Raw genomic sequence first — 22,067 nt, forward strand, 5'->3', positions numbered from 1 at the left:
TTAATAGTAGTAATGTTTTTTTTACTTTTATATATTCCTTATCTTGCTTAATTCCATTTTAAACTTTTTATACATTAATGGTTTATTAAATTGTTTCTAGGTGACAATAACATGCAATTTCAGTACCAGTCAATTTACTGGGGTTGATGGTATTGACAAAACCCCTCCCCTCAAAATTGCTGGCCTTGTGCCTTATTAGAAACAACTACTATTTTATGCAGAGCTTTTCAAAGAACAACTTTATTAAATTAAAATTCTTTTTACTGTTGTTTTTATAGCTATTTTCAATTTCAACAAACTCAATTAATTAACTCTATAATTGCTTCAATTTTTTCTTCTTTTTCTCCAGAACAATGATGATATTCTAACTGCTCTTCTTTCTATGGGCTTTGAGCTCGAAGACAGCCAGGCTGCTGTCCAATCTGGGAAATTAACTGTAGAATCTGCTGTAGAATGGTAAGTGAATTAATTTGTTTATGTTTTTATATACATATATATCTGCTTGTTTGGATCAATAACTTTCAACTTTTTATTTTTGTCTCTGCTAATTTCATTTCCTTAAAAACTGCCAAGTGAGACTATTGCAGATTATTCCTAGATTATTCATCTCAATCATGTTAGTGTGGTTGGTGTTTAGATTCAGGTCAGCACTGATCAAGTCAGCCTGTGATTAACAACATTCCAACTGTGACCATCCTACTTTTTATTCGAGCATTATATATGAAAAATAACATCATTCAATGCGTGCTTAAGGTGGCGAGCTGGCAGAATCATTATATCATTCATCTTTATGGTCTGAGTTCAAATTCTGCCTTTCATCTTTTTGGGATCATTAAAATAAGTGCCAATTGGGTAATGAGGTTGATGTAATCGACTTACCCTCCTTTGAAATTGCTGGCCTTGTGCCAGAATTTGAAATTGTTATTCAGCATATCCTTTTACTTACATAATAGGGTGTGATTTTTGAGGCATATTTGGCAGCTGTTTCTAGCAGGTCATGCATGTGCCTGAATTTGCTCCCTGCTTGTGTCTTTCCTGTTGGCATTGACTTTCATATGTTCAAGCAAAACATTAATATCATTAATCTCACCTATCTAGGAGGGCCTATAGAAGTCATGGGAAGTGCCCCCTTTTCCAGACCTTGTAATTCAAAGACAAAATTTTTTTATTAGTAACAAAGGCAGTATTACTCCAAAATAGCAATCTGTGTATTGCAGTTAAAAGAGATACATTGTTGAAAGCCTGAAAAACTGTGGTATTTGTCTTCAGAAAACATCTCATATCGATGTATAGGGTTAAAACTCACAAAAATATATCAGTAATAGATGAAAATTATCCTGCAGCAGTGGTGGCATTGCTAAATATATATTGCTACTTTGCTGAAAATAATAAGTTGCAAACATCCACTATTGGTACCATGCTAAAGCAAATTTAGCCTTTACTGATATAGGAAAACAGTGATTAACAGACCACTGGTGTCATAATTAGCTGGCAAAATTTTTTATTGGCGACAGAAGCAGTATTAGTTGACAATAGCATTCTGGATGTCATACTTACTGAAGATATATTGTTGAAAGCCTGGAAACTGTGGTATCTGTCTTGAGAAAGCATCTTGCTTAGATGTATCGTGTTAACAAATACAGAAATGTATTAGTAGCAGACAAAGTGTCTAGCTATAGTGGTGGAATTGTTAAATATATATTTCTGTTTCTTGGCATCATCAGTAGCAAGGCTACCTCATTGGTGTTTTGTAGTGCTGGTTATGTACATAGTTTATTAATAGTTGTAGTTGGTGAAGATAATGGTGATATGTTATGTTAGTGTAATAGTAATAACAATAGACGTATTGTGTAAACATCAGTCAGTACTAATTGAACTGTCCTATGGTAATGGCTAGAACACAAAGACAGAATGTATCCAACTTTATATTGTCCAATATGTTGCATTTCCTCAGTTGGTGGAATGTGATTTGAGGGAGACATGATTGTTAATTCTTGCATGTTTAGTGATTATGTAAAAGTTCTCTCTTTGCAAGGTTGTGCAAGAGGTATGAATCTATTTTGTAGAAATTGTAATGATGCAACAAAAATAATATGGATGGATGACGACCAAATACATTAATGTAGGTCTTTTATATCCACCCTTCATTATTATTATTAAATAATAAGTTAAAAACATTTTAGATGCACAAACAAATGGGAAACAGACATAGAAATTCACCAAATCCTCATCAGTTATTGGCTAGAGCAGTGATTCCCAACGTGGGGTATATGTCCCACTGGTGGAGCCTGGGAAAATGTGGTGGGGCGTGAAGCTGTAGTTGCCAGGCACAAGGTTCTCATTAAAGTGATTCACTTTTTCCTTAATCAGTAATGTACTTCTTTTTGTACTCTGTACTTAATAAAAGAGTTACTGATAGATTCTTTTGTATTAGATAATTGTGGTAAAATATTAAAAATAAATTTTGTTTTCCAACTACCTGTGGGGCATAGATTTTTCTGCGAAGTTTTAGTGGGGCCTGGGGTAAAATAGGTTGGGAAACACTGGGCTAGAGAGTCAAACACAATTTTGTGCCTTTATCGTTAAGGTGCGAAATTGTGTTTGACCCTCTGGCTGATAACTGATAAGGATTTGGTGACCTTCCACATCTGTTTCCTGTTTGTTTGTGCATTTGTTTATATTTTTAACTTATTATTTAATGGTACACCCATCCTGATTATTTTTGTTTACAAGTAAGTGATTCCATTATTATATTAGTTGGGAAAAAGAGAAGTGCTCATAACACCAATTCAAATGTGTTGCTAATGTCATCAGTGTTCAGCTTAAACTTTAATTGTTTGATAGCTTTTGGGAGAATGTAAGCAAGATAGATTGAAGCTATGAGGAGGAATGATTGAGTAAAATTCTTAGTGACGGGGTGGCTCTGGTGTTGTTATTGTTGTTTAGCACTAGGTCAGCTCTGACTGAGCAAGTTTATGATTAAAGGCATTCTAGTCATGACCGCCCTGTCTCTTTTGAATCATGTCTAGGATTATATTTTCTTTTTCCCAAGACAGTTAGTGTAATTTGAAGGAGATTTAATTGTTGTCTTGCAGACCATGTAACCTCATAGAGGCTCCTTACAGTTGACTATTTGACATATAGAAGGCTGACTGGTGGAAAGAGAAAGAAAGAAACAAAGAGCAAGAGAGAGAGAGAGAGAGATGGCCACATCAGTTGGATGTGGGTACATGTAGGATGTAGCTTCCAAGCTCAGGGGAGCAAAAACTGTTATAGCAGTGGTAGTTGAGTTAGAGACTAGAAATTGTGAGTGTGTTCTAGGTACTGTGAATCTTTGAATCTGTGTTCTAGGGATGAGTGAATTTTTGTTAATCACAGCCAGATGGCCTATTTATCGATGTAAATATGATGCTTGTGAATATATCATCATTTTGTACTTGTTTTATCAATCTACCATTGGAGGTAGTGTGTCATTCTAGGGAAGACTTGTAACCATTGACTCTATACATTTGTTAAAAAATATATTAGCAACAGAGGCAGTATTAATATAGAGAGGTAATCTTTATCCCTACTTAAACATGGATGTTCTGTTAGAAGAAACTATACTGCAGTAGTTATGAGAGAAACTGTTGTATTGGCTTTTGGTGAAAAATGCAAGCTTGTTTATATTACTAGCAGGGAGATAAATCCCCACCATCTCCAGTGCTGTGATCACTGGATCACATGATTTCAATCTTGTTTGGTTTTGTCAATGACAGACACTCAACCACACGAGGCAGCAGCAATTCATCTCCCTGCCTGCAATGTATAAATTGACAGTGCCAGAACAGGGGCTGGTGTCACGATTAGCCAGTGAGCTTGTTAACAAAATATATATTAGCAGTAGAATCAGTATTAATACTGAGAGGTAATATTTATCTCTACATGGATGTTCTGTTAGAACAAACTATACTGCAGTAGTTACCATGAGAGAAACTCTCATATTGGCTTTCGGTGCAAAATGCAAGCATGTTTATATCACTAGCATGGATATAAATCCCCATCATCTCCAGTGCCAAGACCACCAGATGATGTGTTTTCAACCTTCATTAGTCTTGTCAACAATGACAAAATCAAAGACAGCTGAAGGAGGCAGGGATTTATCTCCCCTCTAGTGATATAAACAAGAGTGCATTTTGCACCAAAAACCAGTATTTGGAGCATGTTTTCCTGTATGTCATTTCAATCTCTCTTCCCACCACCTCTGTCTGAACTCTAGCTTGCTTGACTGACTAGATCAATACAATGTACTGTACTAATAGTGAGATTTATCAGTAACCATACTTAGACAAGGCTCATTATTAATGTATGTGTTGTACTCAGCACTTCGATGTCTTGTCACATTAAATAATGTTATTTCCTTAGACATTTCTATTAAAATCTTGTTACTTGGCAAGTTTCTTTATCCCCTTTCATTTCTCTTTTTCTTCTTTGTCTTTCTGTTGTTTGTGGTTGTTGTAAGAATCACTTTACCAGCCTGGAGTCGAATGAATTCAATTAGATTGTAGAAAAGCTCTAGAAAATATTACCTCAGAGCTGTCTTAATTCAAGGGATCACCATTTTTTTGTGTGACAGTTTAGAAATAAGTTATCCGAAGCATCCCAGTCTAGTGGGTACTTAACTATCAATGCTTCAATTCACCTAGTTGCAAATTTACAGGTGGCGGCAGCGGTGGTGCTGCTGGTACTGGTACTGCTTCTGCTGTAGTGTTCACAGTTGTAAACAGAAAGAGAATAGTGTACTTGATGAATGTGTTGTGATTTCAGCTCCTTCCAATGCTTGGTATAGGCATTGAGAAAACCATTCTTTTATTCTCTCCTCAAGGCCACTTGAAATTTGTAGTTCAGTTTTCCTGTAAACACTTTCATTGTTATAAATCAGTAGAAATCAGAATCATAGTAACAAAAAAAAAACAAAAAAAAGAAAACACATTAACTGCAATAATAATTTCTTTGTCCTACCATACTTTTCTTTAAAAACTGTTAACCTCTAGGTTGTTGTTTCTGTTGTTTCGGCCAGTCAGCCTTCATTGTGCAGATCTATGGACAATAGCATTCTAGCTGAAATCATCACATTTATTTTTTTGACAAATTGAATCTTGGACTGTATTATCTAATTTGTTCTGTTTTTTTTATTTTTATGATGGAAAAAATGATTTGAGGGAGATTTGACTGCTATATCTAGCAGCTCAAGTGACCACACAGAGGTTGCATCATTAACTTCTGGGTTGACATTGTTGTGAACATTGCTATCAAATATGAATGGCAAGGCAGACTAATTATGTATGCTTGACAGTTGGACTGTATTATCTAATTTGTTCTTTTATTAAGATGGAAAAATATGATTTGAGTGAGATTTGACTGCTATATCTAGCAGGTCAAGTGACTACACAGAGCTTGCATCATTAACTCCTTGGTAAACATTGTTGTGAACATTGCTGCCAGATATGAATGGCAAGATGTACTAATTAGGTGTGCTTAACAGTTGGATTATGTTATCTAATTTGTTCTTGGAAAAGAATGATTTGAGGGAGATTTGACTGCTATATCTAGTAAGTCAAGCGACCACAGAGGTTGCATCATTAACTCCTAGGTAGACATTGCTTTGAACATTGCTACAAGATTTCAATGGCAAGGTGGACTAATTAGGTTTGCTTGGCACACTTACCATTAAGAAAGAATTCTAACAAGTTAGTTTTCTTTTTTGCAGGGAACTATATATGTCAAGCAATGGAGGTTGTCTGGGTCACCATTGTTGTTGTAGTTGAGTTGGTTTGGGTCACCAATTTTGGCAATTATTTGACTGGAAGTGGAAGTTTAATATAAATGATCCAAACTGAAGCATTGAATAGAATTATTTGTGATGGAAATTTGAATAATTGCTTAGAATTGTTTCAATGATATTCATCAGCTCTATCTTCGCAATTTGTAAATAAGAGTTGATTGGTATATGGGTAGTACTAGTGGTGGTGGTGGTAGTAATAGTAGTGGTAGTAGTAGTAGTAGTAGTAGTAGTAGTAGTAGTAGTAGATAATATGTTGGGCTTGAATTCTGTGTTCATTCTGGAAGAATAAAAGAGAACTGGATTGAGCTGGTTAATCACTTACTGTGATTGGCAATTAAGATGGAGTTATTTGCCCTTCTTGTACCCTTTTTTTTATTTATAATTCTTTTATTCTTTTACTTGTTTCAGTCATTTCGCTGCAGCCATGCTGGAGCACCACCTTAAGGAATTTTTAGTCAAACAAATCAATCTCAGGACTTATTCTTTGTAAGCCTAGTACTTATACAATCATACACCAACACCAGTTGTCAATTGGTGATGGGGTGGGGGTACAAACACAGGCACAAGCACACAAATCCAAATCCACATGTCTACCAAATCCACATGTCTACCAAATCCACTCACAAGGCTTTTGGTTGGCCTGAGGCTGTAGTAGAAGACACTTGCCCAAGGTGCCATGCACACAGCCACACCTGCGCCTATGTGCATTTTAAATGAAGGAGGAAGAACAGTAGCTATAGCCTTTGCCAGATCTACATAGTTGGACTGTAATATCTAATTTGTTCTTTTTTTAAGATGGAAAAGAATGATTTGAGGAAGATTTGACTGCTATACTAACAGGTCAAGTAACCACCTAGAGGTTGCATCATTAACTCCTGGTGCAGTTGATATTCAATTGAAACTTCTCTCAAGCCAGCTCTGATTGTGTAAGCTTTTAATGTTAGGCATTCCTACCATGACTATTTCGTCTTTTTGCATATAGAAGGACCTCCTTCAGTCATGAATGACCATGTGATTGCACCTAGAGAGTTACCCTCCAAGGCACAAGTCTGGGCAAGTTTGTTTATGGAAGACTAGCTGTCACCCATACATACCAGCCTCCCCTTTCCACATCACTGATGTTATTCAAGAGAAAGACAAAAGCTGATACAGCTTGGCCCTAATGATGTCACAATTTATTTCTTCTGCTGAGTGAACTGGAGCAACATGAAATGAAGTGTCTTGCTCAAGAGCACAACACACAGCCTGGTCTGGGAATCAAACTCACTACCTCATGATTGTGAGCTCAGTACTCTAACCATTGAGTCCAGGACTATTTTTAAGCTAATAAAGAATGATGTGATGGAGACTTAGCTGCTATTTCTAGTATTGGGTTGTCTGGAAAGTTTGTGCCGATTTATAGTAGCTTACCTTTCGACCTATTTTAGAACATAGTTGAGTCCATAAAATAGGATTTGACTACACCTCCATTTAGAGCCCAGTTTAAGCTATCTTTTTGTGAAGAAGGTTTATGTTCCTATAACCTGTGTTAATTCTGTAACCGTTTAAAATGGAAGATAAGAAAGTTCATTTTCGACACTTGATGCTTTTCTTTTTCCGTAAAGGGAAAAACGCCTCACAAGCAACCAAAGAAATATGCGCAGTTTACGGTGATGTTTCTTTATCCGAAAGAACTGTACGGAAGTGGTTCGTAAGGTTCCGAGCTGGAGATTGTAGCCTTATTGATAAAGAGCGATCAGGCAGACCATCTACTACAGATGATGACCAAATCAAGTCATTAATTGAGAATAACCCACATTGCACTACCCGAGAATTGGTAGAAAGCCTCAACCTATCAAAATCTGTCGTTCATGAGCACCTGGTAAAGCTTGAGTACACAAATCACTACGATGTTTGGGTACCACATGAGTTGAGTGAGAAGAACCTTTTGGAAAATCGGCACAAACTTTCCGAACAACCCAATAGATTGAGAGACCACATAGTAGTTGTTTCATTGGCTCAAGATAAAATCCCAGAGTGTTACTGTTTTAGGGATAAAGGATTAAGTGAAGTGCTCTGTGTGTTGTGGTGGTGGTGGTAGTGGGTGAGACCTTAGTGGTAATGAAAGGAGGAGGCATGAATAGATTATGTAGCTTTGCCTAAGATAGTACACAGTTTGATATTTCAGAAGAACAAAAACCTGACATAGTGACAACAGTAAAAGAGATAAAGAAAGGCTTCAGCACGTCCTTTTGTGTCAATGATTGTAAAGTGTTGATGTGTGAAATTTTGAGAATGATTCGGATTCTTTGGGGTGGAAAATGAAGTTCTGGAAACAGCTGAAACAAGAGTATGTGTAATTATGTATAGATGCCAGTAATTGTATGTATACATTTGTATATATGTGGAGGTGTATAAAAATATGTGTTATATGTAGGTATATAAATATATCCATATACATAGGTTCATGCATAGCTGCATGGTAAAGAAGTTCACAACCACATGATTTTATGTTCAATCTCCCTGTGTAGCACTTTGAGTGCCTCTAGTTAATAATGGCCTTGTGAGTGAAATTTGGTAGATAGAAACTGTATGGAATCCTGTCACATGTGTCTGTGCATGTGTGTGTATGTCTGTGTTTGTCCCTGCATGTCTTCACATTGTCACTGCTAGGGCAATGGTGATGTTTTAATGTCCCACGTAGATGAAAGTCTGGTAACCCAGCACTTCAACATTGTGAAAATATGGGATAATACACTTTACTTGAAAACAAATAAGGTTTGGTCTTGTCCAACTCATGCCAGCAAAGAGAAAACTGATGTAAAAATGGGAAAATGGGGCTGACTGATATCCATTGAAATATCCACTTTTGCATGTGTAGGTGAATATCTTTTCTTATTGTTGCATTTTTGGTAATAAATAGTCTAATGTAGAATTACAGTCTTGGAAAGATATGTTCATTAATATTGATTCATCAAAGTGAAATAATGATTTCTACAACAATATTTGGTCCTTAGAAGAGGAGAAGTTGTTTGCTATCTTCAGTTTGGTTTTCCTGCATATTCTCACCTCTGATCATGAATACAAGGAGCCAAACTGGGGCTCCTCCAAAGGATCTCTGGAGTAACATTACTCGACAGGTTGTGTAGCTTGGAGATCTGGGAGTTTCTTCATGCTGAGGGGTCATAGCTCTGATATTATGGACGTGTGATTAGAATATCACAAGGCAGATTCATTCTTCAAGCTGGGCCTCCTGGCCAGAGAATGAGGAGTAGACCAAGAATGAGATGGTTGGATAATATCCACAGTCTCAGTTAGTCACACTTGAGAATCTAGCTGGAAAATGTAATGACAGTTGCCTCTGATAGGATCCCATAGAGGAAGTGCCAGGGGATTCTATTATCCCCATCGGCCCTCACAAGAATAGTGAGTGGAAAAGATAGTTGGATGGAAAACAGGCACCAGACAAACATCTTTTGAGAGAAAAGTGTTTGTGTAATTTAATCAATGTCAATGCTTGACTGCTACTTATCTTATCAATCCAGCAAGATTGTAAACAAAGTTGACTCTAGCTAGGTTTGAACATGAAGCATAAAAGAACATGGTGAAATATTGCAAGGCATTTGGTCCAGTGTTCTACCATTAGCTATCCAATTAACGGCAAACAAATAATATTAAGTAGATACAGCTATATTTTCGGCCTTTGTTAAAGAGAGAACTAGATACAAAAATCTATATATTGACTGATCAGGAGATAAATGGAATTTATCAGAAATATCTTTAATGAAAATAAATGACTCGCTTTTTTAGTGATGTATAAATGTGTGTGCTTCACTTCTTTGCTAGGAAGTTCTGTAGATAATATATCCCTAAAACTATGAATAGCACTTAGACAAACAAAAACAAACTGTCTGTATATAGGCAGAGGCATGGGTGTGTGGATAAGGAAGGGGTTTACTCCATAAGTCTGTGGTTCTATGTTCATTCTCAATGAAGGCAAGTGCCTCCTACTATAGACTTAACCCTTTAACATCCAAATTTTTCTCTCAAATATAATACTTGTTTATTCCCATTGTTTTGAATTAATCATGCATTACCTCATAGCTTTGATAGAGAAAAACTGTGCAGAATTCTCTCTCTCTTTCTCTCTCTCTCTCTCTCTCTCATGAAGCTTGATTTGCAACCATATTATTATGGGTTCAGTCCCACTGCATGACATCTTGGACAAGTGACTTCTACTACAACCCTTGGCCTATCAATGCCTTTTCAGTGGATTTGGTAAATGGAAAGTGTATAGAAATGCATTGTACATAGTGTGTGTGTGTGTGTGTGTGTGTTTGTATTTGTTTCTCCTCCCCCACTGCTTGACAATTGGTGCTGGTTTGTTTACATTCTTGCAACACAACACTTCAGCAAAAGATGTTGCTAAAATAAGTACCAAACTTTAAAAAAATGTAAGTACTAAGGTTGATATGCTTAAACTCTTCAAAGCAGTGCTCCAGCATGGCCACAGTCCAATGACAGAAACAAGTAAAAAGATAAAAAGATAAAAGGTGGCCTTAGCTGGAACATTTTTGATAAACAAAAAAACAAAAATGCCCAAACAAGATCAACAATATGTAGCATTTTTTCTTCCATATTTTTACCTCGGTTTTTATCTGATGCTGTTTAAAATCACTTTTATTGCAAGAATGTTATTTTCCATTCAACTTGTTTTTAATCAATTTCAATTCTTTATTGTTTTCCCATTCAGATAAAATTTCTCAAACACCAGAATTTTATCACCGTCATTCACATTCATATATTGAATAGTTAGATGAGATGAGATAGATAGCTATCCAAGAGTTAATCAGTATCACAGAGATGAACTTTAAAAGCCAGTAATATTGAGGAAATATATTCATTTCCTTTCTTGAGATATGTATGACATTATCATAATTTGTCATTATATTAATATTTTATTGCTTTCTTTTAAATGTCTTTAGTATTCTAGAAACTTGTAGACTATCTTTATTTACTGGTTGCTTCCATAACACCAATAGGAGTGTCCAGGCTGCCATTTACGGTTCTATAAAAAAAGAAGTAAAAAAGTAAAAACAAACAGTAACCATCTCATCTTCTGAAGCCATCACATATTGATTTCACAGTATTGTTCGTGTTTTCTCATTGTATTATATTTGATAATCTTAGTATCTACTTATACAGTATACTAAAATATATTTTTATATGTATATACTAGCATAGTAACTGACAAAACCAACAGGGTTTATTTTAGTCACTTTTCAGTAATTCTTAATATTTATACTTTAAATCATGCTCTGTTTTACTGTTATATTTACTTTTGTTTTCTTCCAGTTATCCTCGAGTTTTTGATTCTGCTTTTCCTTGTTTCCATTTTGCACTTCTCTATTCATATTGGGCAATTGTCTTTTCCATTTTGCATTTCTCTGTTCATACTGGGCAATTGTCCTATGATATTGTCATCTTTTTTTCCCACTGTTTGAAATAGAGCAATTTCTTTGTGACTGAGAGTTTCTTCATATGACTTACAATTACCTCTTGCATATTTGAGCTAGTGTCTCTTCATTCCTTTATTCATGTTCTCTCACTCCTTCATTATCTTCATTGATTTATTCACATATCTCATTATTTCTTCTCTTTGACTCTCTCTCTTGATAATTTTTCTCTCTTTCTTTTTCTCAATTGAAATCTGCCTTCATTTCTTTTTATCTCCCAATATATTTCTCCTTCTTCACACTTTAATATCATTTATAAATCTCTCCCATTCTTTCTCTTTTTGCCATTGTCATTTTCTGTCATTTACTCACTTTCTATTTCTCTAATATTTTATCATGTTGCCTCTCCAATTTTCTCTCTCTGTCCTACAGTTCTAGCTTTCTTTTTTTCCCACCTCTTGTCTCTTATTTGTGCCCTCTTTCTGTCTTGCTGTTTTTTCCATCACTCCTTATATTTCACTATTTGTTCACCTGACTGCCTGTCTTCCTAGCATCCTTACTGTGGACTGCTGGTTCTGTGTTTGTGTATATAGATATTCTGTCAACATCCCACCTTTCTGTTTAGCTATCTAAATTTACGTTCTGAGTTCAAATTCCGCCTAGGTAGACGTTGCCTTTCATCCTTCCAGGGTCACTAAATAAGTACCAGCTGAGCACTGGTTTTGATCTAATCAACTTACCACCTTTCCTGAAATTGCAGGCCTTGTGCCAAAATTTGAAATTTATGATTAAGCCTCATTCATTCATACCACTTCTGCCAAACATTGGGAATATTATCTGTTTTTACAGCTTCCCAACTCATCTCCTCCTTATTCCTCATTATTAGTGTTGTGTCCAGGTCATAATTATTTTGGTAGGTTCTGTTATATATTTAATGGCTTTAATCTATGTGATAATCCTTGTTTTTCCTATTTATTACTGGAATTCTTTAACCCTTTAGCATTCAGATTTCTTTGTCAAATGTAATGCTTATTCACATTGCTTTGAATGAACCACACTTTATCTTCTAGCTTCAGAATTTCAATGGTGTGTTTGTATATTTCTAGAATGATATTGTAAAGTAGGTCTGAAAGATTGGATGTGGTCAATATTAACATAAAACAGGTATAATATTTGGTTTGGTTATGGCTGAACTGAATGCTAAAAAATTCAAGTTTTCTCTTTGAAGATTCTGACCTATTAATATATTTTGTGTTTGTTCCTTAATGGGGTGTCTTTCATTTTCCTGAATTAAATGGCTTTTTTTTTTTTCAATTTTTGTTTTAATGTCTGAGGTTTAGTTACTGCACTATCAATTCGCTGGTTGTAAGTTTGAATTTCATAACAACTATTGCTTCTGTTCGACTGACATAAATTGGAGATCAGTGGCTGAATTTATTTTTTATCATTTACTTATTTCAGTTATTAGTCTCTGGCCATGCTGGGGCACTGTCTTGATGAGTTTAGTCAAAAAAATCAACCCTACTACTTACTTTTTTAAGTACTGCTAGTACTCATTCTGCTGATCTATTTTGCTGAACCACCACTAAGTTATGGGGATGTAAACAAACCAACACTGGTTGTCAAGCAGTTCACACACTTGCACAAACCCAAACTCTCTCTCTCTTATTCACACGCACGCACACACACACACACACACACACACACACACACACACACACACACACACACACTTTCTGTCAACCAAATCCTTAACCACACAGTGACACTTATATCTAAAGCTTACTATGCAAGGAGACCCTTGATCCAACTGTGTGAGGAGAAAAAACAAAAATACTACTCAAATAAAAGCATTCCTTTTCACACTAATATGAAAAAAGAGATGCGAAACAGCATATAACTTGTTTATCTTCTCAGATAAACCATCAATTGTTTCCCTCTAATTTCTGGTATTTCTATTTTTGTTTTGACACTATAGTCTCTATCTTAGTTCTACTTGGGAATAATGATTTTGGATATCTGTTAATATTGATAAATCCTTCAATTTGTTTTTGTGTTCTTCGTCTATTTTTGTTCTCCAATGTTATTTTTTGTTTGCTTGTTTCCTCATCGTTTGTCTTTTGTTTTGAGTTTTTTTTCCCATTTATAGTCCTATATCATATTAAGCTGCCTTGTAGTGCATATGGTCTATTTCTGGTAGAATTAGTTGTATTGCTTCAATACCTATTTATATTCTCTCTTTGTATTTGTTTGTCAGTGCTATTTTCAGAGCAGGCACTATTCTTCAACGCCTCTTAATTTTAATTCATTTATTTAATCCCTGTGTTTTCTTTTGTGTTTGGCAAGTCAGCCATTATTGCAGAGTTATTATATAATCTGCTTTACAAACATAACCTCAACATTGCAGCTCTGTGCAACTCTGTGAAATATTGCTGAACTATACAACCTGGAAACCTTAACTTTCAGAACTTTGATGTTATGGTAATATTATTTAGATCTTACTTATCTAACTTCTGACTTCTGTGGCTGCTGTTTGTGATATAATCTATCTCACCTCTGATGCATTGTTCTTTGTATGTTATAGTGCTGAAGTTTGCGTTCATTGTTTGAGGTTGGTATTTTCAAATCTCTTTTGTTTATTGCTTATGTGTATTTTGTTTAATGACTAGTAATTTTGTTGAAGGTCTGTTATTTCTCTTGATTCTTTATTTCATATTAGCCATTGCATTACTGTTCAAACATTCAAAGATTATGATTTCTCCATATTTTTAAACTCTATTCGGTTTTAAATCCTGTTAGGGAAAGACATTCTCATTACTTGACTATACTTAATTACTGACCATTTCTGTTTAGGTAATTTTAGCCTTCCTCATACTTTTCCTTGTATCTTACAAAAATATCCTACTTTATTAATCTCCATACTTCCTATGATTCAATGACCTGCTGTTCGTGTGTTATTGTATGCTAAACCATGAAAGAACGACATTAGTAGATTTCATTCCTTTGACACTACTGCTTTTTATCGTTTTAACACCATTATGTTTACAAGACTAAATGTATTTTCACAATATTTTCTCATTGAATTTCCTCACTTAATCGAATTCAGTGACATTATTATCGATGAATACAAATTGTTCAGAGGTGTTTTGTTCTTGTTTTAGATTGTTAGTTTGTGAATTATGCAAATTATTATTTGAATTGCCCTGTGAGTAAATTAACACTATTTGCTGATTCCAATCAACTCTGTATAATCATGATGGAACCTCTATGTAGTTGACCTGTTAGAAATAACAGCTAAATCTTCTCCAAATCACACTCTACCATATTAAAAGAAGAAGTACTCACTGGACATTGTGGTCTTAGATATATAAAAAAGGATGGGATATGCATAGCTGGAATACAGCTTATCATAGGTCTGCTGGAACAAAGTTGACCTGGGGCTAAAGAACAACAGTTATTTTTACATTTGTTACAAGACTTGGAATTCAGTTGGGGATTTATTGCAATTGATTAGCTTCTCTACCAAACCCGGGTTTCTCTCTCATATTACAACTTCTCTCCGATATATTGTCTCTTTGGATACATTATATTTAGTTACAGTAACAGCTGTTTGGCTAGGATGTTTCATGAATATGTGGTTTCCAGTTCCATCCCATTGTGTGGCACCTTGGGCAAATGTCTTCTAAAATAGCCTCGAGTAGGTCAGTGCTTTGTGAATGAAGTTAGTAAACAAAAACTAGATGGAAATCCATTTTGTGTGTGTGTGTGTGTGTGTGTGTGTTTGTGTATTTGTAATGTACAAATGTCTTTACTTTGACATTGTTTGAGCAAACATGGTGATGCTTGTTTATGGCTCTTGCAAATAATCTGTCCTGTAGATTAGCAGTGAAGGCCAACTGAATGAATATTACTTTACTTAAAGGACAAATGTTAGCAACAGGAAAGGCATCCAACTCTAGAATATTACCTCAATAAGTCCCAATCAACCCTTGCCTGTATGGAAAAGATGGATGTAACAATGGTAATAATAATGATTATTTTTCCAATTTTGCCTGAGTAGGAATTGCAGTTGTAAATTTGGATGTCTATCTATTATTGGAATAAATGTCTTATAGATGACTGTCCTTCTTACTGCTGCCAAGTAACCATCAAGTAACAGTACCTGTTGTTGCTGCTGCTGTTGTTATTGTTTAGTTCCAAATATACTCAAATGCCTCCCAGCAAAAAGTATTTTGTCTTTTTTTAGGATTATCTAGGGTTTGAGATACATTTGGCCATTATGTCTAGCAGGAAAGTGACTACATAATGATTGTGTAGAACCCATAGCTGCCATGAACTTTTCAATTTCCATTATGTTAAGCTCTACTATTCATATTTAGATTACATCATTTCTAATATTGCATACATCCACCCAATTTCCATCCCACACTCCTATCTACAAGTGCTGAAATGGTCTGTAGGTTCACCCTTATACCTCCCAATGCTATTACAAGACACTTGAAAGTTGATTTCAGGATGAAGTATTGAAAGCTAATTTCAAGACACTGAGCCTTATCAAGGACTGAGATATCTGGTGCTGGTGCTACATAAAAAGCACCCAGTACACTCTATGGAGTGGTTGTATTAGGAATGGCATCCAGCTGAAGATACTGTGCGAAAACAAACAATGGAGCCTGGTGTGCCCCAAGCCTTACTCTAGTCAAACCATCCAAACCATGTCAGCATGGAAGACGGACATTAAATAAATGATGATGATAATATATGGGTATGATAGCCAGTGATTCAAAGGAAGATACAACATTTGTATTTATACTTCTTCAGATATAGGGACAGGGAGATCCCTACATCCTTGTCCCACTTTATCCAGAGATTCCAGGACCATAGTAGCACCTTACCCAACACCAAATGGAATATACTCAACAGGTCCCTTCTTTATTTGCCTGGAGCTCAAAACTGCCAACTCTGCCCCGTGAAAAACTGCACATACTTCAGTAGCCTGCAGTATCTATTGATAGACACATATTTCATATTGCCGTCATGCACTTTTGATATCTTTCAAACCATTGACTTCTGATAATCCCAATATACCATACCATTCTACTTATGCTGCTCACAAAGATCACCACCCTCATTCCAGCTGCTCCTTGATGCAGAATACACACTGTACACATCTGCACCAGATATCACACACTGGTGATTAAGTGACATTAGCCTTCAACCTGCTTTAACACATGGTGCATCTTCACCTACTGTCTGTGGCCACTAAATTATCACAACAACCACATGACCATAACTTAACATCTCTCTCTCTCTCTAATACAGAGGCCATTTCTCACTGCCCCCATGTCTCAAGCATTGATATCACTAGCACACCAAACTTCAAGGACTAAGTGATATTAATATCTTGCCTGCTTTAACTTGTGGAGTGCTTGTATCTAGTAAAACTAACATAATCTGAACTGGCCAATGGGGATTAAGGTCTCTCTGGAATAAAGATGACAACTTGATTTTCATTGCTTTTGATTGTCCAAGGAGATGGACATCCTTTCACATCCACAAAAGTAATATGAGGAGCTAAGTCATCTTGTTAATGTATCTACGTGTGTGCGTATATATATATATATATATATATATATATATATACACACATACATATGTATGTATATATATATATATATATATATATACACACATACATATGTATGTATATATATATATATATATATATATATATATACACACATACATATGTATGTATATATATATATATATATATATATATATATATATATATATATATTTTTTTTTTTTTTTAACTTTTTTTTACCTTTTACTTGTTTCAGTCATGCTGGGGCATTGCCTTGAATTTTTTTAGTTGAATGAACTGACCTCAGGACTTATTTTTGAAGCCTGGTACTTATTCTATCAGTCTCTTTTGCCAAACTGCTAAGTTACAAGGACGTAAACACACCAGCATCGGTTTTCAAGTGGTGGTTGTGGGGGTAAAGCACAGACACAACACACACACACACACACACACACACACACACACATGCATATATATACAACGGGCTTCTTTCAGTATCTGTCTGCCAAATCCACTCATAAGGCTTTGGCTGGCCTGAGGCTATAGTAGAAGACACTTATCCAAGGTGCCATGAAGTGAGACTGAACTTGGAACCATGTGGTTAGGAAGCAAGTTTCTTATCACACAGTTACTCCTATGTATACTCACACACACACACACACACACACACACACACACACACATATATATATATATATATATATATATATATATATATATATATATATATATGTAGATTGATAGATGCATGAATGCATGTCTACGTATATGCTTCCTTACAGTTTCCATCTGCTAAATTTCACTCACAAGACATTGGTCAGCTTGTGGCCAAAGTAGGAAACATTTACCTAAGGTGCTATGCAGTGGGATGGAACCTGAAGCCACATTGTTGTGAAATGAAACATCATTACCATGCTACCCTGCCTGATTATCATATTTATAATAATCATCACTATGGTGGTGTGAGTCATTGCTCTGCATTGGAACCACTTCACTTACATTTCATAAGTCTGTGGTGCAGGCATAATTATTCCAAATTCATACATTCTCCCCACATTTTAATGTTATACTTCATCCCTATTCAGCAAATATTAATTCTTTGGATAGTCATCATGAATATCAATAATATTATTATGTATTAAATGATAAAGCAGCTTAAGATTTTGTTCATAAGATTTTTTTCTGATGTAGTCCTCGACAACAGCTATACAGTATTAACATAGCTTAATCAATATGAAATATTGGCTAAATTCATGATGTTAGATTCATGATGACAAGCCTTACGTTTAACATTATGTCAGTATTGTATGATATTTAGTAGTCTAACTTATGAGGGTGTCTGTTTGTTGAAGGTTAGTGATGTTGGTGTTATTTAGTCCAAGGTCCACTCTGATCATTGGACCAATGGTCAAAGATGTTTCAAGACTATATTACTCAATGTGACTTTCCTACTTTTGAAGATAGTATGCTGTGATTTAGATGAGAGTTTGGTGCTATTTCTAGCAGTTTGAGTGACTGCATTGAGGTTGCCTCATTGGGATGGATGTAGGAACTGTTATGTGTGTATGTATGTGTATCTTTGTGTTGCCTTTATATATATTGTATGTGTGTGTGTGTGTGTGTGTTGCCTTTATATGTATTGTATGTGTTTGTTGCCTGTGCAAATTAGTAGAGTTGTTAAAGAGTTGGATGAAATATCTCATAGTGTTTGTTTCTACTCTTTGCACTCTGAGGTTAAAATCCTGCCAAGGTGAACGTTGCCTTTCATCCTTTTGGGGTCAAGTGGAAAAATTACCAATCAAGGGTAATCATGATGAGCTGATCATAAACATGAACAATGTGTCTTGTTTATCACACAGTACCCAATGAATGTCCGAACACACACACACACTCTCTCTCTCTCTCTCTCTCTTTCTCTCCCTTTCGAATTATTACATGACCAATCAAGTTGAGCATTTTGGGTCAGTGGTTTGAATCTATGGATTGATATCCTTATGTTTGATCAATCACCTTCATTTCATGAGTCTAGTTGGGACATCTAGAAATAGCAGCAGTACTGTCCCTTGGAACCAATGAGGAAGTTGGTTTGCAGTTGGTTGCTCGACATGCTAAGTAAAGGCTGCCAAATCTATCTCATATTAGATTCTTACTGTCTTGAAAGCAAAACACACATTAGATAATATAGTCTTTGATGAAAATAAAAAAAAAATCCAGTACTGTATTGGTAACGATGATGAGGATTCCAGTTGAGCTGAGCAACATAACAACCTGCTTATAAAGTTTATGTACAAGTGGTTGAGCACTCCACAGACACATGTACTCTTAATGTAGTTCTTAGGGAGATTCAGCTTGACACAGAATGTGATAAGGCAGGCCCTTTTGATTGCAGCTACAACCTATTTTTACTGTGTGGATTGGCGTAACGTGAAATAAAGCACCTTACTCAAGGAGACAATGTGCCACTGGAAATTGAACCCACATTCTTATGATCATGAATACCCTAACCACTGAGCCATATGCCTTCTACATAGTCGTTGATACATTATATCTGAATTTCACTCTCAAAAAGCCCCCCCGCCCCCCAATAAAAACAACAAAAAACAAAAACAAAATATCAAACAAACAAACGTGATTCTGGGTTCAGTCCCACTGTGTGACACCTATTATAGCCTCAGTCCAACCAAAGCTGTGTGAGTGGATTTGGTAGATGAAAACTGAAAGAAGCCCACAATATATTTACATTTATGTATCCGTGTGTGTCTTTGCATCATATATGTATCTATATGTATGTGTGTGTGTCTTTGTGTATGTGTTTGTCCCCCCACTCCTGCTTCGCAACCAGTGTTGGTGTGTTTGCGTCTCTGTAACCTAGCAGTTCGGCAAAAGAGACTGATAGAATAAGTACCAGGCTTTAGAAAAAAAAAAAAAAAAAAAGGAATGAGTCCTGGGGTCACTTCATTCAGCAAAGAATTCCTCAAGGTGGTGCTCCAGCATGGCTGCAGTCTAATGACTGAAACAAGTAAAAGGTTAAAGGTAACAAAAAAACATTGGATAGTCATTTCTATATTGTCTTTGATTATGGAGTCTGTTTGGTCAGGGCTAACCTGGGGCTATGCAACGACAACAACAACAGCAGCAACATCAACATCGTTACATATAAAGCAATGTAGTACATATTTTAACACATTCAAAATTATCATCTGTCAGTTGCAAGCAGAAGTAAAAGCTGAAATCTTTTCTGTATCTATTCGCTTTATCTTTGTTTTGTTTTTTTAATTCTTTCTTTTTACTTTCCTCCTCTTTATTTTACATGCTTTCCTTCCTTACTTCTCTCTGAGTCTGATAAGAGAGAGAGAAGGAGAGGAGAGGAAAGTGAGTGAATGTGAATGCATGACTGAGAGAGAGAGAGAGAGAGAAAGAGAGAGCTGTTAAGGGAATTGATATCTGATTATAATTATCACACAAACATACAAACACATACTCTTTCTCTCAACACTTTTTCACTCTCATCTCTCACTTTTTTACTTTCACTTTCACTACTCTCTCTCTCTACTCTCACTATTTTCTCTCAACATTGTTTTCTTTCTCTCTCCATCTCTTCCTCTCTTTTTCTCATCCTTCTTTATCAACACACACTTCCTATCTCATCACTCTCTATCACTCCTTCTCTTTCACTCTCTCTCACCTTCTTTCTTATCCTTCTTTATCAATACTACATCATCTCTTTCGCCTTTTCTCTCTTTCCCAACCTTCATTATCAATACTCCTCCTGCTCTGTCCTCTGCCCTCTCTCTCCCACTCACCCTCTATATGCTCATTGTAGTGAGGTTCTTTGTTTTGTTCTGTGTCATTCAACATACCTGATTCACTCAACACAGTTCAGGAATCCATTAATGCTTTGCTCAATTGTTCTCTCTGCCAATCGAAGACAATGCTGAGAGAGTTACACTGAAACTAAATGAAGCAAAGCGAAGTAACTCTCATCCATCACCCATGTTGTATTCAGACTCACTTTTATTCCAACTCCATATATACAGAGACAGGCACAGCAATGAGTAGATTCTGTAGCAAATAAAAAAAAAAAAAGGAATAATTACAAATTATCAAATGAGAATACAGTATGTGTGTGTGTGTGTGTGTGTGCTTGTAAGTATGTGTGTGTGTTCTTGTATTTGTGTGAGAATATATGAGATTTTGTTTTTGTGACTGATTTTCAAACTATTTTCTCTGTATGTATTTATAGGTGTCTGTTGTTATTGTTATTGTCATTGTTGTTGTTTTTGTTGGTGTGTGTGTGTGTGTGTGTGTGTGTGGTTGTGACATATGACTTAAAATGTCATTTAAAAAAATTATTTTGCAATTGCATGTATGTGTGTGTGTGAATGCATGCTTTTGTGTGTCTGCATGAATGTGTTTGTGTGTGTATGCGTGTGTGTGTGTGTGTGTGTGTGTATCTATTTGTACATTACTGTTTGCGAAACTCGTTCTAAACTTTAATTCTTTGTGTGTATTTGTGTGAAGTGTTCACGTGAACAGGTGTGCACTGCATGTGAATGACTGTGCTCACAGCTGTGTGTGTGTGTGTGTGTGTGTATGTACATTTGTGATTGATTTTAAATATTGCTTATGTGTGTGGGAGACAAGAGAGAGAAAGGGAGAATTAATTGTTTCATGTATGCTTCTTTATTTGTGTGCATGTATGTGTGTATGTATTTTTGTGTGTTCTGCACATGTCATGTATGCATGTGTGTGCTTTTGTGTGCATGTTTGGTATTAAGTATAATCCTTTGTATATGTGCGTGTGTATATCTACATTCTGTGTGATTATAATTCAGTGAACATGTCTGTGCAAGTGAATATGCATATATCTCTGTATATGCAACATGCACAGATAGGGTGCATATTTTGCATGCATATGTAATGTGACTGTTCGATGCCTGCTTATGTAAGGTATTAAAAAGGTGGAGTTTGATAACATGTGTTGTTTTCAAAGCAACAGATAACTACAAGTGACATGTACATTCAACATGCTTATACAAGAATGTACGTTTATGCTGCAGATATGCATATATGAATGGGTGTGTCTGTCTGTCTCTTGTGCTGAAACAGGTGTCACCATCATACAAAGGATATCATTTATTGCTGAGCTTTTGTTGAGAACATGTCTGGCTGTAGGAACACTCTACTACTGTTTAGAAACAGGTGAGAGGTGGTGACAAGA

At 35.7% G+C, this 22,067-nt stretch overlaps 1 protein-coding gene across 1 annotated transcript in view; it reads left to right on the plus strand.

The window, feature by feature from the left end:
• Positions 1-22,067, plus strand: part of LOC106872789 (uncharacterized) — a 433,274-nt gene that overhangs the window by 138,633 nt on the left and 272,574 nt on the right. The window contains exon 2 of the mRNA XM_052969923.2: positions 350-456. Within this exon, the coding sequence (XP_052825883.2) occupies positions 350-456 (107 nt within the window). The remainder of the gene's footprint in view (positions 1-349; positions 457-22,067) is intronic.

Source organism: Octopus bimaculoides, chromosome 1 (genome assembly GCF_046866305.1).
Source record: "Octopus bimaculoides isolate indiv1 chromosome 1, ASM4686630v1, whole genome shotgun sequence".
Classification (NCBI taxonomy): Eukaryota; Metazoa; Mollusca; class Cephalopoda; order Octopoda; family Octopodidae; genus Octopus; species Octopus bimaculoides.